Source organism: Rhinolophus ferrumequinum, chromosome 19 (assembly GCF_004115265.2).
Source record: "Rhinolophus ferrumequinum isolate MPI-CBG mRhiFer1 chromosome 19, mRhiFer1_v1.p, whole genome shotgun sequence".
Classification (NCBI taxonomy): Eukaryota; Metazoa; Chordata; class Mammalia; order Chiroptera; family Rhinolophidae; genus Rhinolophus; species Rhinolophus ferrumequinum.
This window is the reverse complement of record NC_046302.1, coordinates 50,849,481-50,869,341: the sequence shown is the minus strand read 5'-3', so window position 1 is coordinate 50,869,341 and position 19,861 is coordinate 50,849,481. Positions and strand designations below refer to the sequence as shown.

The 19,861-nt window shown below is 38.1% G+C and overlaps 1 protein-coding gene across 1 annotated transcript; it reads right to left on the bottom strand.

The window, feature by feature from the left end:
* Window positions 1-3,558: 3,558 nt before the first annotated feature.
* SERPINB2 (serpin family B member 2) lies at window positions 3,559-17,670 on the bottom strand. Its single transcript, XM_033087483.1, has 8 exons — window positions 17,580-17,670; window positions 13,531-13,707; window positions 11,503-11,619; window positions 10,002-10,130; window positions 9,377-9,494; window positions 6,265-6,407; window positions 5,500-5,664; window positions 3,559-4,525 (listed from the first exon to the last, which is right to left on the bottom strand). The coding sequence occupies exons 2-8, from the start codon at window positions 13,696-13,698 to the stop codon at window positions 4,121-4,123; spliced, it is 1,245 nt and encodes a 414-aa protein (XP_032943374.1). The 5' UTR covers window positions 13,699-13,707; window positions 17,580-17,670; the 3' UTR covers window positions 3,559-4,120.
* Between the last annotated feature and the right edge of the window lie 2,191 nt (window positions 17,671-19,861).

Sequence of the window (19,861 nt, the reverse complement as noted above, 5' to 3'; positions counted from 1 at the left end):
CCCACCCTTTGATTCACTTTCACAAGCATACACTCTTCCGTTCAGATTTGTCTTGCGCACAAGCTCAAATAAAGAGAGATGATTAAGGTTATGCCTGAATTTTTTAACTACCCACATTTTCCATGTTTGTCCACATGTAGAGACCTGAATTCTGACACATTGTAACTCACAGCTTCCTTGGGTAATCTCTTCTTTAGTCTGCCAACTGGTAGCAATTAGAATACTTTTCTTAAAAAAAAAAAAAAGAAGAAGGAAGGAAGGAAGGAAGGGAGGAAGGAAGAAAGGAAGGAAGGAAACAAGGAAGGAAGGAAAAGAGAAAGATTCAAATTAGTGGAATAATGGGCTATGAAATGGAAAATATTATTGGTAAAGCATTTACTGTTAAACTGTTAAAGTTACCCTTCATACTCTTCATGTTTGGAATGTTGGTGTAGAACCGTGAGCATAATTAAAATTGGTGTGATGTCCATTCCTCACTCCAGGGACAAGGGGTCTGGATCAATGGTTTAGACATAGTCAAATGTTGGTTCACCATCTCTGGTTCTCTTTTGTTTCTCTCTATAAATGTTCCCACACTCCTCCATATTTATTAGAAAAGAAAAACAATACATTATAGTTTCATTTTCTATCACAGCATGCCTGTGCATGGAGGAATGGAGGAGGGAGTGAAGAGAGTGGTGGGAATGGAGGAACAATCCAGAAGGGATGAAAGGAAAGGAGGAGTCTCTCTATTTGTAACACACTTGGTATGTTTTTCTTCACACAGTTTTTATTTTTCTTTTCATGGGGGCACTTGTATTTTCTGGTAAACTGGCTCAGAGTTTAATATTTGAATGTTGGTGTAGAACCTCGAGCAGAATGTTCCTCTGGATTTCACTAGGGAGTGTGACTTGTGGTAGGAAATTCTGTGGTGCCTGCCTGATGTGTGCAGAGCAGATACGATTATCCGTGTATGCCTCCAGACTATTATTAGCTGAAAGTATCCTGTGGAGGCTCTAGATAGAGAGACTGTTCATCTTGATGGACAGTGGTTCACCAGACAGTGACTTGGGCTGCATCACTGCACAGCATGAAGACATGCTAGTTATTTTTGTTGCATTAAATGCAGCAATGCAGAATCTGCTGAAGCAGCCAAGGCATTGTTTCATCTTCTTTGAAGTCATAGACTAAGTTTTATTCATTTTCCCCGAGATTTTCTCCAGACTTGTTTCCCACTTTCTCTTGATTAAAATCTTTACAAATAGATATACTACTACCTACATCCATAAAATTATGGTTGTGCATTATTTTGATCCTTTTTTTTTGGGGGGGGCAGGTGGAGAGGTAATAATATCCTAAGCTAACAGTATAATATTATTAGCATAATTTTGTTTTTTGCTGTTGTTATTTATGGATCAATGATTTAGACACATTTACTGAGTCAGATGTTGGTTCACCATCTCTGGTTTTCTTTTGTTTCCCTCTATGAACAAATATTACTGTCTCACCATATACAGATATTACAGTATATACAGATATTACACTATGTACAGATATTACTAGTGTGGATAGAGTAATAGAAACTAAGTGAATGGGGAAGAGGAGGTGGGAGGGAGAGTTTTTGTATGAGTCCTTTTGTGATATTTGATGTTTAGACCACACAAATTTATTAGGTGTGCAAAAAATTTTGAAACAGAGAGAACTCCAGGTGAATCAATCTTATTCTAATAGGAGTCCAGAAAAAGAAAGTAGATGGAGTGGAGCAGAGCCAATGAAGTGGATAATGGCTGTCTTACTCAGTTTGGGTTTCTGTAACGGAATACCATTGACTTGGAACTTAAACAACAAACATGTATTTTTCACAGTTCTGGAAGCTTGAAGTCTGAGATCAGGGTGCTGACTGGTTGGGTTCTTAGTGAGGGCTCTCCTCTTGGTTCTCAGATGTCTGCCTGCTTTCTGTGTTCTCACAAGGGAGGGAGAGGAAGCTCTGGTCCCTTTATCTCTTTTGAAAGGTACTAAATACCTGGGAACTCCATGCTCATGACCTCATCTAACCCTAATTACTTCCCAACTGACCCATCTCCAAATACCGTTACACTGGAGATTAGGGTTTCAACAACTGTATTGGGACAGGGGGTGCGGGTGGGGGATTGGTACACAAACATTCAGTCCATAGCAATGGCTGAGAGTTTCCCCAAACTGAAGCAAGATCCAAGTTCCCAGAGAGAAATTCTGCTGATGAAGAAGACAAATTTTACAAAACAATTTTAAAAAGTACTCTTAATGCAATGAAATGTCAAGAAGATTATCAAAAACAAAACAAAAAATTATTAAAATTACAAGATGGTATCTTGACATCAACTTTCCCATTAGCAACTTTGGTGCCCAGAGGTAATAAAATCATACCGTTAAAGTTCTTTGAACCTAGACTTCTACACTCATATTGTAACTCAATAATGAGAGTGAAATGGGCATCTTAAGACTCACAACGATTCAGAAAACTATTGCTGAGTGCCTTGCTGAATGAATTATTGAAGCACCTAGAAAAACGGATCTAAAAGTAAGTAGGAGGGTGCAAAAGGCAAGGACCCCTAAGTTTTAAGAATGCCTGATTTAGAGAAAAAAAAATAACATAATTCAAGCCTTAAAATATTAACTGAATGACTTCTGGGATTCTATATTTGACCAGCTGACAGAAAATAAATAAAATCCGAGACAGTTGTATTACCTACAAAGCTAATAATCATAATCGCTAGTATTTTTAATACTGTGTATGCCAAGAATTCTTTTAATTGCTTCTTATGTGTGAATTCATTTAACTATAACTACCCTATGGGAAAAGCATTATTTTCTCTAGTTTACACGAAAGAAAAGAAGCATAAAGAAGCACCATTCCTCACCCACGATTAGGTGACTCAGAAGTGTTAGAGCTGGGATTTCAATACAGATAGTCAAGGTCCTGAGGCCACCTCCTTAGTCACCATGCTCCATCCCTCCATGCCTTCCATCAAAGGGGGGACGGTGCCTGGGATACATTTCCAGGATTCAGCCTCACTTCTGAAGCCAGACTCTCAAGCCAGTTCAGAAACCCCCAAACCTCCTATCTGCCTTTGCTCTCAGGTCTTAAATTATGTTCTGTTCGGCCTCCGATTTATTCAAAAGCACTGAGTGCTATTTGAAGCAAACACCCCTCAAAGAAGCCATCCTTTGTGTCCCCTCCAGCCCATCTCCACTGCTCTAAACTCTCAGATCAATGACTATGACCTTGAGTCTGTGTCCAGACCACTGGATTTTTTATTTGTTTCTGATGTCCTTGAGATTTAAACACTGGTATCCCCAAGGGACTCTGACCCAGACTTGTGATGCCTTTTGCTGCTAGAAGGCAGCTCTGAACAATTTTTCACACAATCCCATCCCACCCCCTCCTTGCAAGAGGGGTAGTTATCCCCTTGGTTCCTTTATTCTACTTTTCCTTGGTTCCCATAAATGAGCCATGATGCCTAATTTTGGGGAATCAAGATATAAGAAGTCTTAGGATCTGATGACCTCATAGAATGACAACAAAAAAATGGTTGTGTAGAAACATGTTTATTTATTATATATTTGCAAGTTTACATAAGTTACAGACATATCTATGTGATACATAATGCTATAAATGCCCATAACATATATTTGCCTGTTATTCAATGCTTTCTTCTAGGTTTTTATAATAGAAGGGCATAGGACACCTCGTCATCCTTCATCATAAAAACAAAAAAATGCATTTCCTTAGAAAGAAACATAGTGATCCCCTGTTTCTGTAACTGTATCAGCTACATTAAATAGACAGTGAACAATAATAAAAAACATTATATAAAATAATAAATAATAAAGGAAAAGTTAATGCTATAAAATAAACTAAGAGTAAGGAAAAACTAAATGGTACATCACCCCCTTTCAAGAGACCAAACAATTAATAGGGTTGTAATCGTATGATTGACAGTTGTCTAGTTATTTCTGCATTTATATTTAGTGTGGAGCAGAAGTTGTTCAGGAAAAACAGAAATACATAGATAAAGTCCCTAAATTTTTGGTACTTATAGCAATTGTGAGCCTTATAGCTCATGCTACAAAATCCTGTACAGATCAGAACCTTTCAATTTTAGGGTGAGGCGAATCTACCAAAAAAGAAGATGGTCTTGGTTATTTTGTGCATTATGAAGAAGAGGAAAGGATGATCTGCCACAAATTGCGGGCCTCCATGGCCGGTTCTCCCTGACATGATGGCCCCAGTGCCAGCCGTTGCTTCAGTGCCCTTGTCATTGACGTCTACAGTGGCCTGATGAAACACTTCAGATAGATACAGGTCATTCCCTTCCGACATGCCTAAGAAATTGGCCTGGCCCATGTTGAAGGCCTCAGTCATTCCCATGTGTCTCAGAATGGATTTGAGTTCGTAACGCTCTTCTAATTTGAACTGGGGCAGGTACACCTCAACGTCATCTTCAGCCATTGTGTCTTTGCTGATCCACTTGTTGAGTTTGTCATAAGTTATTTCACTTTCCAGCTACAAATAAAAAAAATTTTTTAAAGCAGTGAGTGCTTAGAAAAGAAGGAAAACAACTTCTAAGTCTAATGTTAAAAAAATCAGTGACTTTAGCTTTTCATCCAGAACTGCCATCTTCCAGTAATTTGCCAAAATGACCAACATAAAGGGAAAAAGGAGAGGACTCTAAACCTTTTAGAAAACCAGTTGTTCTTGTAGCCACACACATGCAAATCTACAAGAAAGGTGATATTGTAAACATCGAGGGAATATGCACTGTTCAAAAGGGAATGACCCACAAACATCACCATGGTGAAACTGGAAGAGTCTACAGTGTCACCCAGCACGTAATTGGCATGGTTTTAAACCAACAAGGTAAGGGTAAGATTTTGCCTAGATAATTAATGTACGTAATTCAACACATTAAGCACTATAAGAGCCAAGACAGCTTCCTGAAATGTGTGAAAGAAAATGGTCAAAAAAGAAGGGAGCCAAAGAGCAAGGTACCTGGGTTCAACTGAAGCACCAGCCTGCCCCACTCAGAGACTCACATTTTGTGAAAACCAATGGAAAGGAGCCTGAGCTGCTGGCACCCGTACCCTTTGAATTCATGGCATGATAGGTGTAAAACTACAAAAGACCTCTGTGCTGTAAAAAATATTTCTCTTAATTAAGTAGATGTATGATGTCCCCTCCCCCAAATAAATATTTAAAGAAAACAATATTTAAAGAAAAAAGTTAATGTAGACTTTAACTTTACTACATGTGGGTGACATAAAATTTAATAGACTGGTAAAGTTTTTTGCAAGAAGGTAGCATGTATGACATGTGTTTAAGGCTTTGAACAAAAGTTTGAGACATGCCACATTTACTATCAAGCAATTCACACATTTCTGTGAAAAATGGCACGCCGTTTCCTAAATTATAGACATGTTCATCATAAAAGGTAAGTTTAGCCCCAGAAGTCTAAAACAATTAAAATTGAAATGGCTTACCAACTCCAAGCCAGTAGACACATTAGCAATTTCATCTGGAAGCAACACGAACATGCTGACATCTTCAACATATGGCAATTCTAGGATCTGAGTCTTTAGGTCTTCTATGTAGCCAATGTTCAGCTTTTCATGCAAGTACATCATCTGTACAGGTTTACGCTGAGTCTAAAATGATGGAAGAGTAAAATATAAAGGTTGATGCTAAGATGTCGAGATTTGTAGTTAGACTTAAAAGAGAATGGGTTCTACTTTCGTGTTTAAGAAATATGTTTTGATGTAAATAAATAAATAAATTATTTGCATACATTTACAATGACTCTGATCCTATTATCTTTTTTCAAGATTATACCCATGATTAATAAGATCAACAGTAATACTAAAAACTTTGTTAGTACCTACCATGGGCCAAGAACTCTGCTAAATCTCATTGAATCCTGACAACCACATTTTGAGGTGGGTATTATTATTATTCCAGTTTTATAGACCAAAACATGGAATGCATGGACATAAATAAGGTCATATCTGGTAAGAAGAGCTTACATTTGAGTCCAGGATTGTGAAAGTATAAAGCCCATGGTCTTTCACAACTATTCATATGACCTCTCATAAAATTATTCAGTAGCTTGAGTCAATCAACTGTCCGAAGTCCATAACTTATAACTATCATATCACATAGTAGCATTAACAAATGGTCTCTATTTTTATTTCTCTGTCTTGTCTAAGGCCCTAAAACACATGTTAGGAAAGTCAGTTTTGTTCTCATACCGAGTTCACACGGAAAGGATAAAGCCCGTTTAATTTCTTGTGAAATGGAGTTTTCCAATTTCCTTTGAAGTAGACAGCATTCACCAAGACCATCCTGGTCTCTGGATCTACAGAACCTTCAGGTAACAAGTTTGGAATTTTGCCTACAAAAAACATGACATATGTTTAAGTTTCATGATCAACAACTATAATGTTACTATAATTTCTTGAATCTTTTGAGTCACCATCAAACTCAGCAGCCACATTTGTCAAATCCTCCAGAGATGTTCAAATTCAAGTTTTTCTCCTGATTTATTTTAAGAATAAGTAAAAATCAGACCAAATTTCTCAAAAGATTTTCAAAGTCCAAGAGAAAATCAAAAGTAATACATTTAAAATTTAGATTTACCATCAAATTTGCAGTGGAGATTTTCGCTTCCTTTTATATGGTTTTCTCAGTTTTATGGTTGTATAAAGTTTTCACTCCTGGGAGTGAAATAGAAAAAAGATAATAGTGCCTTTCCACAGTATGGCACGTATGTTCCTTCTAGATCTGGTCTAGATAGTCTATGGGTCTGACCCATTGATTTATTCAAAAACATTTTTTTTAAGGAGTTCGGGCTACATCTCCACTAGGAGTAGTACATATTCATGAGGTGAGCAAGGAAGAAGTGTCCTGCTGGGGCTGAGAATATTGGAAGAGACATTCAAAATCAGTTGTGAAAAATGTGCGGTAAGTTCTATAATAGAGCTGAATAATACAAAGTACACAATACAGAGAAGGGAGTAAAAGAGTGAGCCACAGAATGTTCTCAGAAAATGATAACATTCAGTGGGATAGGTTTTTTTCTAAGTTGATTTAAGAAACAGCCCACTTATAACGAATACATGTTCTGCAATATTTCAACCACTAAATGCATTATTTTATTTAATCCTTACAACTACATTATTAGGTGAATATTAGTGTCATTTTGCACAAAAGGACACCATGATGAGAGAGGTTAGCAATCTTCCCAAAGCGACAGTCTTGGTAAGCTAGTCAGGATTCTGCCTCCACAGTCTGCCACCTTCCAATCCTACTGACAGAAAATGGACTAATAAAAAGGTCACTGTAATATGACCAACTTCAACATATCCATTCAATATCTCCACTCAATATATCCCCAGGCAATTAAAATTCTTGGTTACTATTAAAATCTACTAATGCTTTATTTGACTTTGTGATGCACGTGACAAAACTAGTATTTGATCATAACAAATAAAACAGAAATTCTCTAAAATTATTATAAAATTTGGTAAAACAAACAGCTCAAATGACTACTTGGCATTTGGGCAATACAATTGATTGATTTACAGACATTCAATACAACGCTTAAAAAGAAAATTCGTGTTGTTCTCAAAAAGCAGAACTCTCATGTGTCTCTAATTTTGCACTCCTTTTTTTACTTTCACTTCTCTTAATCATTACTTTTCCTACTTCCTTGTATCAGTAGTCTGTCAGTGTTTTAGAACAGTGATTTTAAAATCCATAATGGAAATGAAAAACTAAAGCAGATTAACTATTTTCAGAGAAATGAATTTTTCTTTAAGTTCTGTAGAACTTAGTTCTTAGATTCTACAGATCCTTAGATTCTATGTTCTATAGAACTCAAATTCTTAGAACTTAGTCCATTATGGTAGATAAGAAACCAAGACACCAAACTATGGCTTAAAACGATGTTTAAAGCACAGAAGTTAAGAAAATCCTTTTTCTTTTTTCTCTTTTTCTTTTTTCTTTTTTTTTTTTTTTTGCCCTTAAGTTATCAAATTCTTTAAACCTCCAAATAAAGAAATCTAGAGTTAGACTATGGATCAGAAGAGGGAACTCCAGCTTCACCACTAACTAGCAGTGGGATCTTGGATGAGCCAGTTTGTCAGCAAAAGACTATGCTAATTTTTGTGGAGACACAGGAGAAGTGTGACATACTGGTCCTCCTCTTAAATAATTATAGTCCAGGTGAGACATCCAAGCAAACAAAATGAAATCAGTTCAAAAACAGTTCAAGGCCCTACATGTCGAACATCAACATAAGTCATGAAGCTAACAAAGACCTAGAGGAGTTGACAAGAGGGAGAGCTCAAGACGCTGTTGGGAGATACCTTCAGGAAACGGTAAGATTTTGGTTGCCACTTAAGTGAAATTCTGAAGTTGAGGTATGCATTAGAAGTATGGGGGTAGCAGCCAGGATGTTGTTTACAGGAGCTCAGGCTCCAGCAGGAGTCAAGCACAGTCTGTTGGACTATGGAGAACTCAAAAGTTAAGGTAAACAGTAAGATCTTCTGAGGACAGTAGAAGGTCACTGAAGTTATTTGTGTGGGAATAGCATAAGAAGTGTATTACTTTGTCCCTTTAGTTTCATCTCCTCCCCTCAGCACTGTACACTACAGTCAAACCAAACTCCATTCATTTCCCCAGAGGACCAAGGTCTCTCACCCCTGCATATTTATACATCTGTGCACTCTGTCTGGAACTCTCTCCCAAGGTACCGTGCCCATGGTACCATGCTGTAGCTTGCCTGGCTAGCTACAGCCCATTCTCCTAATCACAATGTAAACATCTCTTATTCCAGAAAGCTTCCTCTCATCTGGGCGTTGGAGGCAGATGCCTTTCCTACCTATGTGGTCCCACACAGAGCCTGTACTTCCCCCATAAAAACACTTATTACCACGTTACAGCAATTGCAATTTGATCGCATGCCTCCCTAGACTACTTAGCTCTATGATGGCAAAGTCTGGATTCTGTTTTGTTTACAATCAAACCTTTTTTCTTTGTTTTTGTCCACAGTGATGTAGTGCCACAATTATTTCAATACTGGTATTTCTTATGTTGGAAAACATCTGTTTTCTATTCTATTCTAACATAATGTCCCAAAACAGATTATTTGAGTACTGAGCATGTGTCTTTTATTAGCAGACCTCAATTCTTTTTTCTCACTTAAAATACCACTCAGCTAAACAATAAGGTTGCATTAACCAAAATAACTAAGGCTGGATGAATTTTAAGGGATTACGAGCGATATTGAAGGATGATTTTTCAAAATAGATTGGAGTTTTCTAAGTGAAAGAAGAACAGAAAATATTTCCTTGGTTTTACCTTTGGTTTGAGTATTGACCCAGAAATTAATCTTTTTTCTGGCTCCTTCTGGACATTCTAGGAAGTCGACTGCCTGGGGTTCTGTAGAGTAATATTTCTTAGAGAGTTGTATGTATTCCTTTAAAGCAAGAGAAATGCAGGGGGTTACATAGAATATATACTGAACAAGTCTTGGTATAATTTTGAATTACAGGCTTTCTGTCAAGACGGGGAGCCTGAGGTTGGGGTAGGGGTGGAGGTTGGCTATGGGGTAGGGGCTGAAAGAGGAAAAGGTATAGATTATAAGTGCTCTGTGGACCCCCTTCCCCCATACTCCAGCCCAAACTCTATTTGCCCTCCTGCATTCTTCACATTATAGACTCTGAATAAGAGGGAGATGGGGCTCGGGGGATAATGACTCTGAAAGTCAGTTATGTCCCTCCTGACTTACTGCACTGCAAGTGGGACTTTTGCAGCAGGGCAGAGGGAGCATCAGGGATAGCTGCTGTGACCAATGGTGTTAGGGAGCCTTAGGGAGCCATGTGCAATTCTAACTCTCACTGTATGAATCACAGAGAAAAGCCTTGAAAGTGACCGCACTGCAGGTTCAGGGCCCCGCCATTTCAATTACAGGTTTTTTTCTTACTTCCTTGAATCTCGCAGACTTCTCTCCAAACAGCTTATTGGCACTTTCCAATACATAATCCCCTGTGGACTCGTTGATTGCAGAGATGAGAGAACGGAAGGATGAATGGATTGTATCTTCAGCTTGTGCCTTAAACAGGAAGAAGGGATTCTCCATACAACTCAGGACTACTAGACAAGACTTTTCTTAAGCAATGATATTTTTTTTTCCATATAACAACAAAATGCTGTATTAATGTATATTTTTCCTGGTTCTTTAGAGGAATCTCTGAGGAAATACTTTTGATATGGATGCGTTTTAAAAGTAATAAGATAATGTTTTACTTGTTTCAGATTTTGCCATGCCTATGGATTGGATTTAACCATGAAGTAACCAACATCCTAGAAGAAAGTGAGACTCCTTTTATAGTTTCCTAAACTTTAAGGTCTCTAAGAAATTTATTACATTAAAATATTACCTTACAAATGTTCTTTTAAAATTTCAAATAACTTCTAAAAGTACCCATTTTGTAATTAAGGCACAGTCTAAACAGGGGAAAATCCAGGTTTTAGAACAAGCATGAAAGTGAAGTGGAATTCCAAACTACAACCTAAAGTTTACAAACGCGATGACAAACATGGAATTCAGTCACAACGGAGGAAAGAGCCCTGCAAATGATTTCCAGGTGTTTCAGGAGACCTGGCTGGATCTCCTTATTGAATGAGCCCTCTCCACCTCCTCTTGCCCAAAATTCCCTGGGTAATGGGCAGACGAAGTATCATTTTCCGAAGAAGAAAGCTATGGGAGATATCTCTCCATAACCTAACTCAAGAATGTGAGTATGGAAGTTGGTTACCAACAGCAAAACATCTATGTCCAGTTCCTATAATTTAGGTGAATAGCTGGTGTCTAAGCAATGGAGTACTGAGAAAAGATACTACTACCTGAGATAAATATACAGATAGATGATAGATGGATGGATAGATAGACAGAGAGATAGATAGATAGATAGATAGATAGATAGATAGATAGATAGATAGATAGATAGATAGATAGATAGATAGACAGATAGGCAATAAGTGGAGAGGTAGAAGAATAGGGAAGGGATATCTGAAGATCAGTGGCCTCTCGTGAAGTCATCAAGCCTGACCTGCTCCATTCCTCATTCTCCTCCATTATCACACCTTATCCTTTGCCCTCTGAAAATCTGCATCTAGGCATGTGTATTCTAGGAGTCTCTACCATGGTTTTAGAATAAACTACACAAACCCAACTAGTGGCAGGGTGGTATAACAGAATTTAGAAAGAGTGTTGGCTTAGAAGTCAGGAAGTCTGGATTCTATCCTGGCTCTGTACTCTCTTATTGGTGGGATCAGAATATTTATTTAAGGACTCCGAGTCTTAGTTTTCCTTCTGTGAAGGGGGACGTTGTATTGGGTTTCTTAGTCTAACGTTGCGACTTTAAGACACAAAGATTCTAGAAATAAAATACAAAAGAAATATGAATGAATGAGTCAGATACCTGCAAAATGGCATCAGGGTAAGTGACCTGGATCTGCTGCATGAGTTCACAACCGGTGACATTCTCCGGGGTCGCTGGGGTGACTTCATGGACTCCAATTTGGTTAAACTGAAGCACCTTCAGTTGGAGTTAGAGGGAATGGTTACATTTTCCTGCTAAATTATTTCACTTTTAAACCAATGGGTATCAAGTACCTCTGAGAGTCCTGAATCTAGTTCCCTGTATGGGCTATACGCATAGATACTCTTTTTATGTAATATGTAAGTGTCAGTTAACCAAAATTCCCTTCACAGGAATCAGTATGAAGTATTTATACTAATCTACATACAAGTCCTTAGTCTCTAGTCTCAAGGAGCTTAAATGCCTTCACTCATACACCTTGTAAAGAGTGGCAAAGCCACCACTCAAACAGATTGTTCTGTCCCCAAATTCCATGCTTCTTCCTCCAAGGTACAGAGCTCATCCTCTTTCTTTTTGATAGGGAATTAACCATGTTTGCCTTTGAATTTTAAAATCTATACATACAGCAGAGTTACAAGAAGACGATATAAAAATCTTTGCATGGTCACATGTGCTCAAGCACCTTCCAGATACAGAAAAGCTGTATTGTGTCCAGAGTGACCAATAAGCTAAATTTCTTTTGGTAGCAAAATCAATTTTTTTTTTTAATTTTAATGACCCAGAGTACTTCATTTAGCATTTTCCCTCAAACTATGTTGCTCTGATGGCTAAATATAATTTCCTTACCCTGATGTTTTCTAAAGTTTGCAATGCAGTTCACTGTCTTTATTTTTTCAAAGCAAAGAAAATAAAGGGGAAGGAATGTTGCAAAATATTGCTGGTATTAGAGTTGAGCAATTGAGTTTTGTTGTAAGTCTTGGTGTTTAAACTGCCACAAACACAAGAAGTGATACAGCCATCCCTTCTCCTCCTGCAAGGAGATTGGCTAACACTCTCTGTGACAACCACTTCTAACAAGGCCCATCTTAAATGGGTCACCATGTACCTGGGAAGGATCTATATATATATACTCAGGTACAATTCTCGTGGGAAACCTGAAAGTAGCCGGTGGCATTTTGGTGTGACTGAAAGCACAATGCGTGCCTGTGAGAAACCAGAGCCTGTACATAAAGCCTTCAATTTTAATGTTTGTGTACATGTGTGAATGAAAGAATTTTAATTATATGATGACCTGGTCTGGGTCACTGATGTAGGAGATAGCAGGATCACGTGAATTTTAAATGTGTCAAATTCATCCCATAGAAATCCTGCAGTGTGTAGTTGAAGTAGTTCAATATATTTTCAAGGCCCCAGACTCAGTGAAAGGGTCTCCTGACTGAGTTAGTGTCCATTCACCAAGCAAGGAAACCAGCTACCCCACACCCTGTTCATCTTGATTTTGAACACTGACCATCATGCCATGCCCAATTTTGTTGACATGATCTCACGAGATTGAAAACATGGCTGAGGCCTTCTGAAGTCAACATTGCTCTCCATGCATCTCCAAGAGTGTGGTGACCACAGCTCTGGGATATTTTTTTTTCTTCATGACCCTCTCTTAAAACCATTAGTTGGAATTCTTAATGGGGATAAAACACAGCACACTAGCTGAGCGATGAAAGGAGTCTGAGCGAGGAGTGAGGAAAGCTTAGGAGACCTGGGAAATGTGCTTCCTTCACAAGGCCAGTCTTCCCACCTATGAAATGACACGTGTCTTAAAACCAAAAGAGACAACACATACAAAATACTTTTAAAAAAACCATTCTATTATTAAAATGTAAGATGTCATTATTCATCACATCCATCTTTACTGTGTAAGAAACTCTGATATGCCTTCTGCTATCTACAATTAAGGATTTCATGGTTTGGCAGTTTTGTAGATCTGAATCTAAGGAACTTATGTTGTAATAGCATGTGATGATTGCTCACCTTATTATAGCCAAGGTATCTCAAGCATAATATTAGAGAAATTCTATAATTCAGTTCAGGAAACATTCAGTCTTAATTTGAGCTTTAACAGAAACTTACTTTGGCCATCTGGTCTGCAGTGTTGCCTCTGGCACCCAGGTAGACCATGACCATGGTGGATGAGATGCCCCATGGAGAGAAGAAGAGATTCTGCGTGGTGCTTGTATTTGCCACATGCTTGAAAAAATTGAGGGCAAAGATTGTGTTTGCCATATAAAGGTCTTCCATTGTTTCAATCTAGAAGGAAAGTGAGGAAGAAAAGAACAGCTCTAGAAAATGATGCAACATTTTGGGTGAGGTCAGAGAGTAGTACAGGCCATACCCTGCATAGAGCAGGGTTTTCCTCTCTGTTCTTGCTCATGGAACAACCCGAAGTAGATCAGGGACAGCATTATGGGCATGTGACTGGTGCAGCATAATGGGCCCCATGCTTGGTGCAATGCTCTGCTGCCACCCCTTGAAATTCTTAATAATTTTAAACATAGGGTTCTGCATTTTCCGGCTGCACTGGATTCTGCAAATTATGTAGCCGATCCTGAGATATAGTGAACAGTTATATGATGAGTAGTGAAACTCCATATAATAATGATAATAACAATAAATAGCATTTATTGAATTCTTACTATACAAGAGAGGCTGTTCTAAATATTTTACCTATAGTAACCATTTTGTCCTCACCGAAACCCTATGAGGAAGCATTGCTAATTTCTCTTTTACAAAGGAAGAAACTGCTGCACAGCGAGAATAAGAAAAGTTACCAGTGTTACTTAATTATAAGGGGTAGGACTAGGAATTGGAGTCAGGTGGGTGGCCCTGGGGTCATGCTCTCAACTTCTCGGCTGTACTTGCAAACACATACCACACACACAGGCAAATCCGTGCATATTCAAATGTGTGTCACATGCACATATATTCTCGTTGGCTCCAGTTGAGATGGTCAATCTTCTTTCAAATTCTCTGCTTCTGGAAGTGACTTAGACTCATTGTTTGAAGGTTAGGATTTTCACAGTCCTACCTCCTGTATCTGCCCCCAGCCCGCCACATACACACGCATATCACACCCTTGCTACAAAAGAGATTCCTATGCTGAGAAATTCATTACTGGTAGCGCTAGAAAGGGCCCCTTCTTCTCCTGCAACCCGCTAACAGGGAAGTCAATCCAGGTAACCCTGCAGGGATGAACCTGGGTATGTGAAACACACACACACACACACACACACACACACACACACACACACACACCCTATCACCCATCCGAAGATAAAAGACAGAAATGCCTTCCATGACCTAAGTTTTCCCATGCAGCCAAATGCTTGGACACATCCAGGTGTGTGGCAGAATCTGTTGGTAATGGCCAATTACCATCTTTCTGACGTATATTATGCTTCCATAATGGCTCATAGCACACCCTGTAATTACCAACATACATAAATATATCAAACGATGCTGACACTCATCATTCCACCAGAAACCTTCTCGTGACAGTAGTTTCCCAGAACTGGGCAGGAGCTGGGGAGGCCCCAAGGATGAGGCATGCCCTCCTCAGCAGGGCTTCCCCACAAGGGCCAGCAGTCATTTCTCTGCCTAGTCCAGGGATGTCTTATGTGAACACTTGGTTCATTCTTTTTAAGAAAGTGATTAAAATTTTTATCAAAATTTCTCATTTAAAATAGCACCCAATTGTATTTTATCAAGACAAAATAATAAATTAAGTAAAACTTGTCCCTAAAACTCTCACCTCTTCTTCTCATTTAATCGTCACAGCATCTCTATGAGGTAGATACTATTAACTCCATTGTAAGTATAGCTTACACCCTGATGCTCAGAGGGGTTAAGTAACTTGTATAAGGTCACAGAGTTTGTATGTAATAGTGCAGGGATCCCAGCCTAGGGCTGCTTCAGAAACCCACTCTTTCCAATGTCCCACACTGCCTTACCTATTGGTATTCAGCTTCATTATTATGTGTAAGCATGTAGACAAGTTACTAGTTTGAGAAATGTTAGAAAAAGGAAATAAAAAGAGGAAGGTAGCAAGTCTGTAATGCTCCTAGAAGGTTTTTTAAGTAAAACAAACAAACAAACAAACAAAAAGAACTATTTTCTTTCTCTTGCTTCATCATTGAGATTAGATTAACTTGGGTGGCTCAAAATTTTATTCCCTCTCCTTCTGATTTTAAATTGTCTTTATAATTAATTAGTCTTATTGGGTAGATCTTTTTTGTAAATTATCTCAATGTTTTTGGAGCAAACTGAGAATTAATAAGATAAGTAAAATATTTGTCTATTCCCATATGAAAATAAGAAATCAGAACCAGAAAAGTAAATTTAAGCTTCTTCTATATCTAATTCTTTATAATAACCTGCACAGTCAGTCATCTTGACACTAAATGTCAAGGCAAACTCTCAGACAGGGCTTTTAATGACAAGTTAGGATTTCAGGTGACTTTGCAAAGAAAAAAAAGGAGATAAGGACAAAATCAAAAAGGGTCTAAATTTTATTTTTAAAATAAAGTGCAATTTACTGCACTTACCATTAAAAAATAATATCTGATATCTATATTGCAGTTACCAAATTCCTTGTTTTGTTCAATTTGCATAATTACTTGTCCAGTAAAACCTGGTAATCCTGTTATACAAATGAAAATATGCATATGTAGGTTACATAACTAGTTGGTTTCAAAGCCTAGACTGAATCTGTCTTCTGACTCCAAATCTAGGGATTTTTCTACAAACCTTTCAAATGAGGTTTGAGAAGTTTATAGTTTCAGAAATCTCTGAAAGCATATATACATATATATATATATATATAATATATATATAAACACTCATATACATATGTATAAACACATACACACACACATATATATACACTCATATATATATATATACACATATATGTGTGTGTGTGTATATGTATGTATATGAGTGTTTCCTGACCCTCACCCTCAGACAAGTCCACGCCTTACATTTGGGTGGGAATCTGCCTAAGACAATGTAAAATTAAAGTCACAGAGTGACATCAAATAGCATAATCTCCCAGAACAGGTAACACCTGCTGTGAATTTCTTAATATCAGAGTGAGTTATACAACTTCATTAACTTCCAAATATTATGCTCCTAATTAATATTTAATATTATCATTGGGGAGAATGGATAGAAAGCCTAGGTGGGACTGGGTTCCATGGTGTTTGTGGCAGTTACTGCAACACAAATTGACAAACGTGCCACTGAAACTTGGCACAGGTAATGGAGAATGTGGGAGGTGCCACCAGGCACACCACCACAGTCCCTCTGCTCGCTGGCACTGGGTGTCAGACTTGAATTTGTTGTGGCATTTAAAACAATTTTTTTTGTGACTACACAGTTCAAATAGTTTTGAAATTGACCACCAAAATCAATGAGAACAAAGAGAAAACAATAATGTCAAAGAAACTCCCCACCAAAAATTATGAAATTTTCCCCCACAAAATTACAAGCAGTTCCTGTTATAACTTTAACACTGAACAATTGTCAGTTTATGAGGTACTAAATTATTTATCAAATTATTACTACAGTCAGTCCCACAAGAAGTTTGGTTGATTTTTCCCTTTCACTAAATTGACCGATTATTGAACTAAATTCAATAAATATATTCTGTTATTGAACTAACCCAACCCAGAAACTATGGTTTTAGATTAAAAATGAGTTATCTTTTAATTTTTAAAATATTTATATACAATTTACAGATTGCTTTCAATTGCTTAAATTAACGTATCTTAATTAACCATCAAATTCAGTATCAAAACACTAGCTAGTATATATATATTCTAACCTGTTTGATAAAATTGACATCCCAGCTTAAATGTACATTTTGGTTTGGTTAATGTTACAAAGGCATTTGCTGGCTTCTGAGATTCAAGATTAAGTCTTGCTATAAATTTAATTCAAATCTTAAACTAAAATATTTTCAGCTAAACAAAAAAGTAAACAAGAAAACACCACTAAATTTTTATGCATCCTCTAAAAACATCCCACACTTTAATTTTCATTATGTTAATAATACCAGCATGAAGGAAAAGAAACAATGAAACTATATTTCATCAAAATGGTAGTGGAAATCCCTGAAATACCTTGTTATTCTCTGAGGTGCTGTCTGACAGGAAATGGTGCTCTGAGAGTTGTTAGACTTCAGATATGGTGATGATGACTTTATAAAGCTCAGCCCCTCCCACAGAGTATTTTTTTTTCTCTTTCTAATCCTTACCCTTTGAGTGATTCAGAACGGCATCACTAGAAGAAAAATGCTTGTTTGCTAAGGCATCATTTAAGAAATTTGTTGGAAGAATGACATCACTCAGAAACTTGTGAATTTGGCAACACCTACACGTGCCTGGTGAAATTAGCTAAAGCCTGTCAGCTTAGTTTCAAGTGCCCCCTTCTATATATGTGCTCAAAGATAGTACCAAATTCTGCAATATTCCTTCTATCTTTCGACAGGGATGGCTTGTGGGCTCTTTGCAACACATAAAGACAATGGACTCCTTTCTCTCTTTTGATTCTAGACAACCTCCAAGGGACCCTTTGGTCATGGAAAGAAAAAAGAAAACCACTATTTGTCTTTCTTAGAAATTCTCTATTTTAAAATGTCTTACATTTTCTCAAACTATAATTTCCTAAATAATTCTGGGTTCCACCCTAATCTCCTGTCAACAGCCACACCCAAAGCACTTTTCATTTGACCTTATTTAGAATATAGATCTTATCTTTTATTAAACAGTGAAAGTCCATAGTGTACCTTAAGCTGATTTTTAACTCTGGATAAATCATAGATGTTGATTAGAAAATTGTGATGTCAAAAACATGATTGAGAAAATTGCTAGGTTTTTAGATACAACCAAAGGAATTTGAGGAACAAAAAATAAATAAAAGACACGCATGATGAAATATAATTTGAGTCTGAAAATAGTCTTATTGTTGGAGCTTATTGAAAAGTGTTTGCAACACATTATAAAGACAGCTTCTTTTCATTTCACTTTTACAGCTGGTGCTGTTTATTGCCTATGCAAACGCAATCCATTTCTGCTGTCCTTCTCCCTGATTTTGTTTAGGTATTTGTGGGGACAGAGTCCCAGAGAGCAGTTTCCAGGCTCTCGGCCTCACGTGGAAAGGTGCTGGCTCGGATAGTAGATGGCCATCAGCAGTGACTAGATGACCATCAGCTGTTACCGGTTAGCCATTAGCCACTGATATAACTGCCATGGCTACGCTGGTTGGTGGGTTGGCAGAGAAGCAGACGGTGGGTTGCAGATCGTGTGGCTCCTGCTTCCTGTGTCTCCAACCCAGCTGCCAGCAAGCATATAGCGTTATGACCCCTGTCTATGGCTCCCTGGGTGTTCCTTTTTGGCCTCACCAAATCCTGCGTTCTTGTGCAGGGAGCAGGACTAGAGACCCTGCATGACAGTATTATTCAGAGATTTCTCGATCTTGGGAAAGAAGGCCTAGTTGTTGGTCTAGGGGGTGGCTATATTACCCAATTAGGTCAATAAGATATGGGAGAAGTCTGCTAGGGAATGTTCGGGGGAAATTTTTCCTTCCTGGTAAGAGGGAGAGATGCAAAGAGAAGCTCCCTATCCTACACCATCCCTTCCCACCTGACTTTGATTGTAGTTGTTGGAGGATGTGATGCCAGAAGATGCTAAGGCTATACTACAGTAGTAGAGGCAGGCTGAGATTTGAAGAGATGCCACACCAGAACCCTGACATCAGAGAACTCCTAAGCCAAAGTGGAAACTACCCACCTCCAGGTTTTGTTGTAATTGTTACATAAGGTAAGAAATAATACGTCCGTATTGTTTAGGCATTGTTAGACGCTGTGGGTTCTCTGTCATTTGCAGCCAAAAGCATTCCTAAATGACACAGACTTTTGTGAAGAATAGATGAGCTAATGTCTCTGAGGTACTTAGCATATTATCCTTCACAAAGTAAGTGTGCCATAGTGTGAACTAGTATAATAGAGGGATGGTTAGTGGCCAGGTGCAGAATTGCCTTCCTGCCTAGACTAGAGCAATTTTATGGGCTCAGCCTAGGAAGAGAGGATGTTTACACACCAAACAATTAGGGAAGGTTGTAAAAGGCACTATATGATTAAGAGCGAAGCTTAGTGGCACCAACGGCAGGAAGTGTCAAAGGAGAGGCTGGGAAGAATTGATAAAAGTGCTGTTAGGACCTCAAGGAAAGGGATGAGATAAATGAAAAACATTGAAGATTGAAAGGGAATGGCACTAAAATTATGGATGTGGGAAGGAAACTTCATTGAGTGGCTCTCTGTGGTCTGCCTGGAGCAGAGTCTGTGTTGTAGGGGAGGGAGAGAGAGGAAAGGGGACAGCATCTTACAGAGGTGCCTCTGATTCCA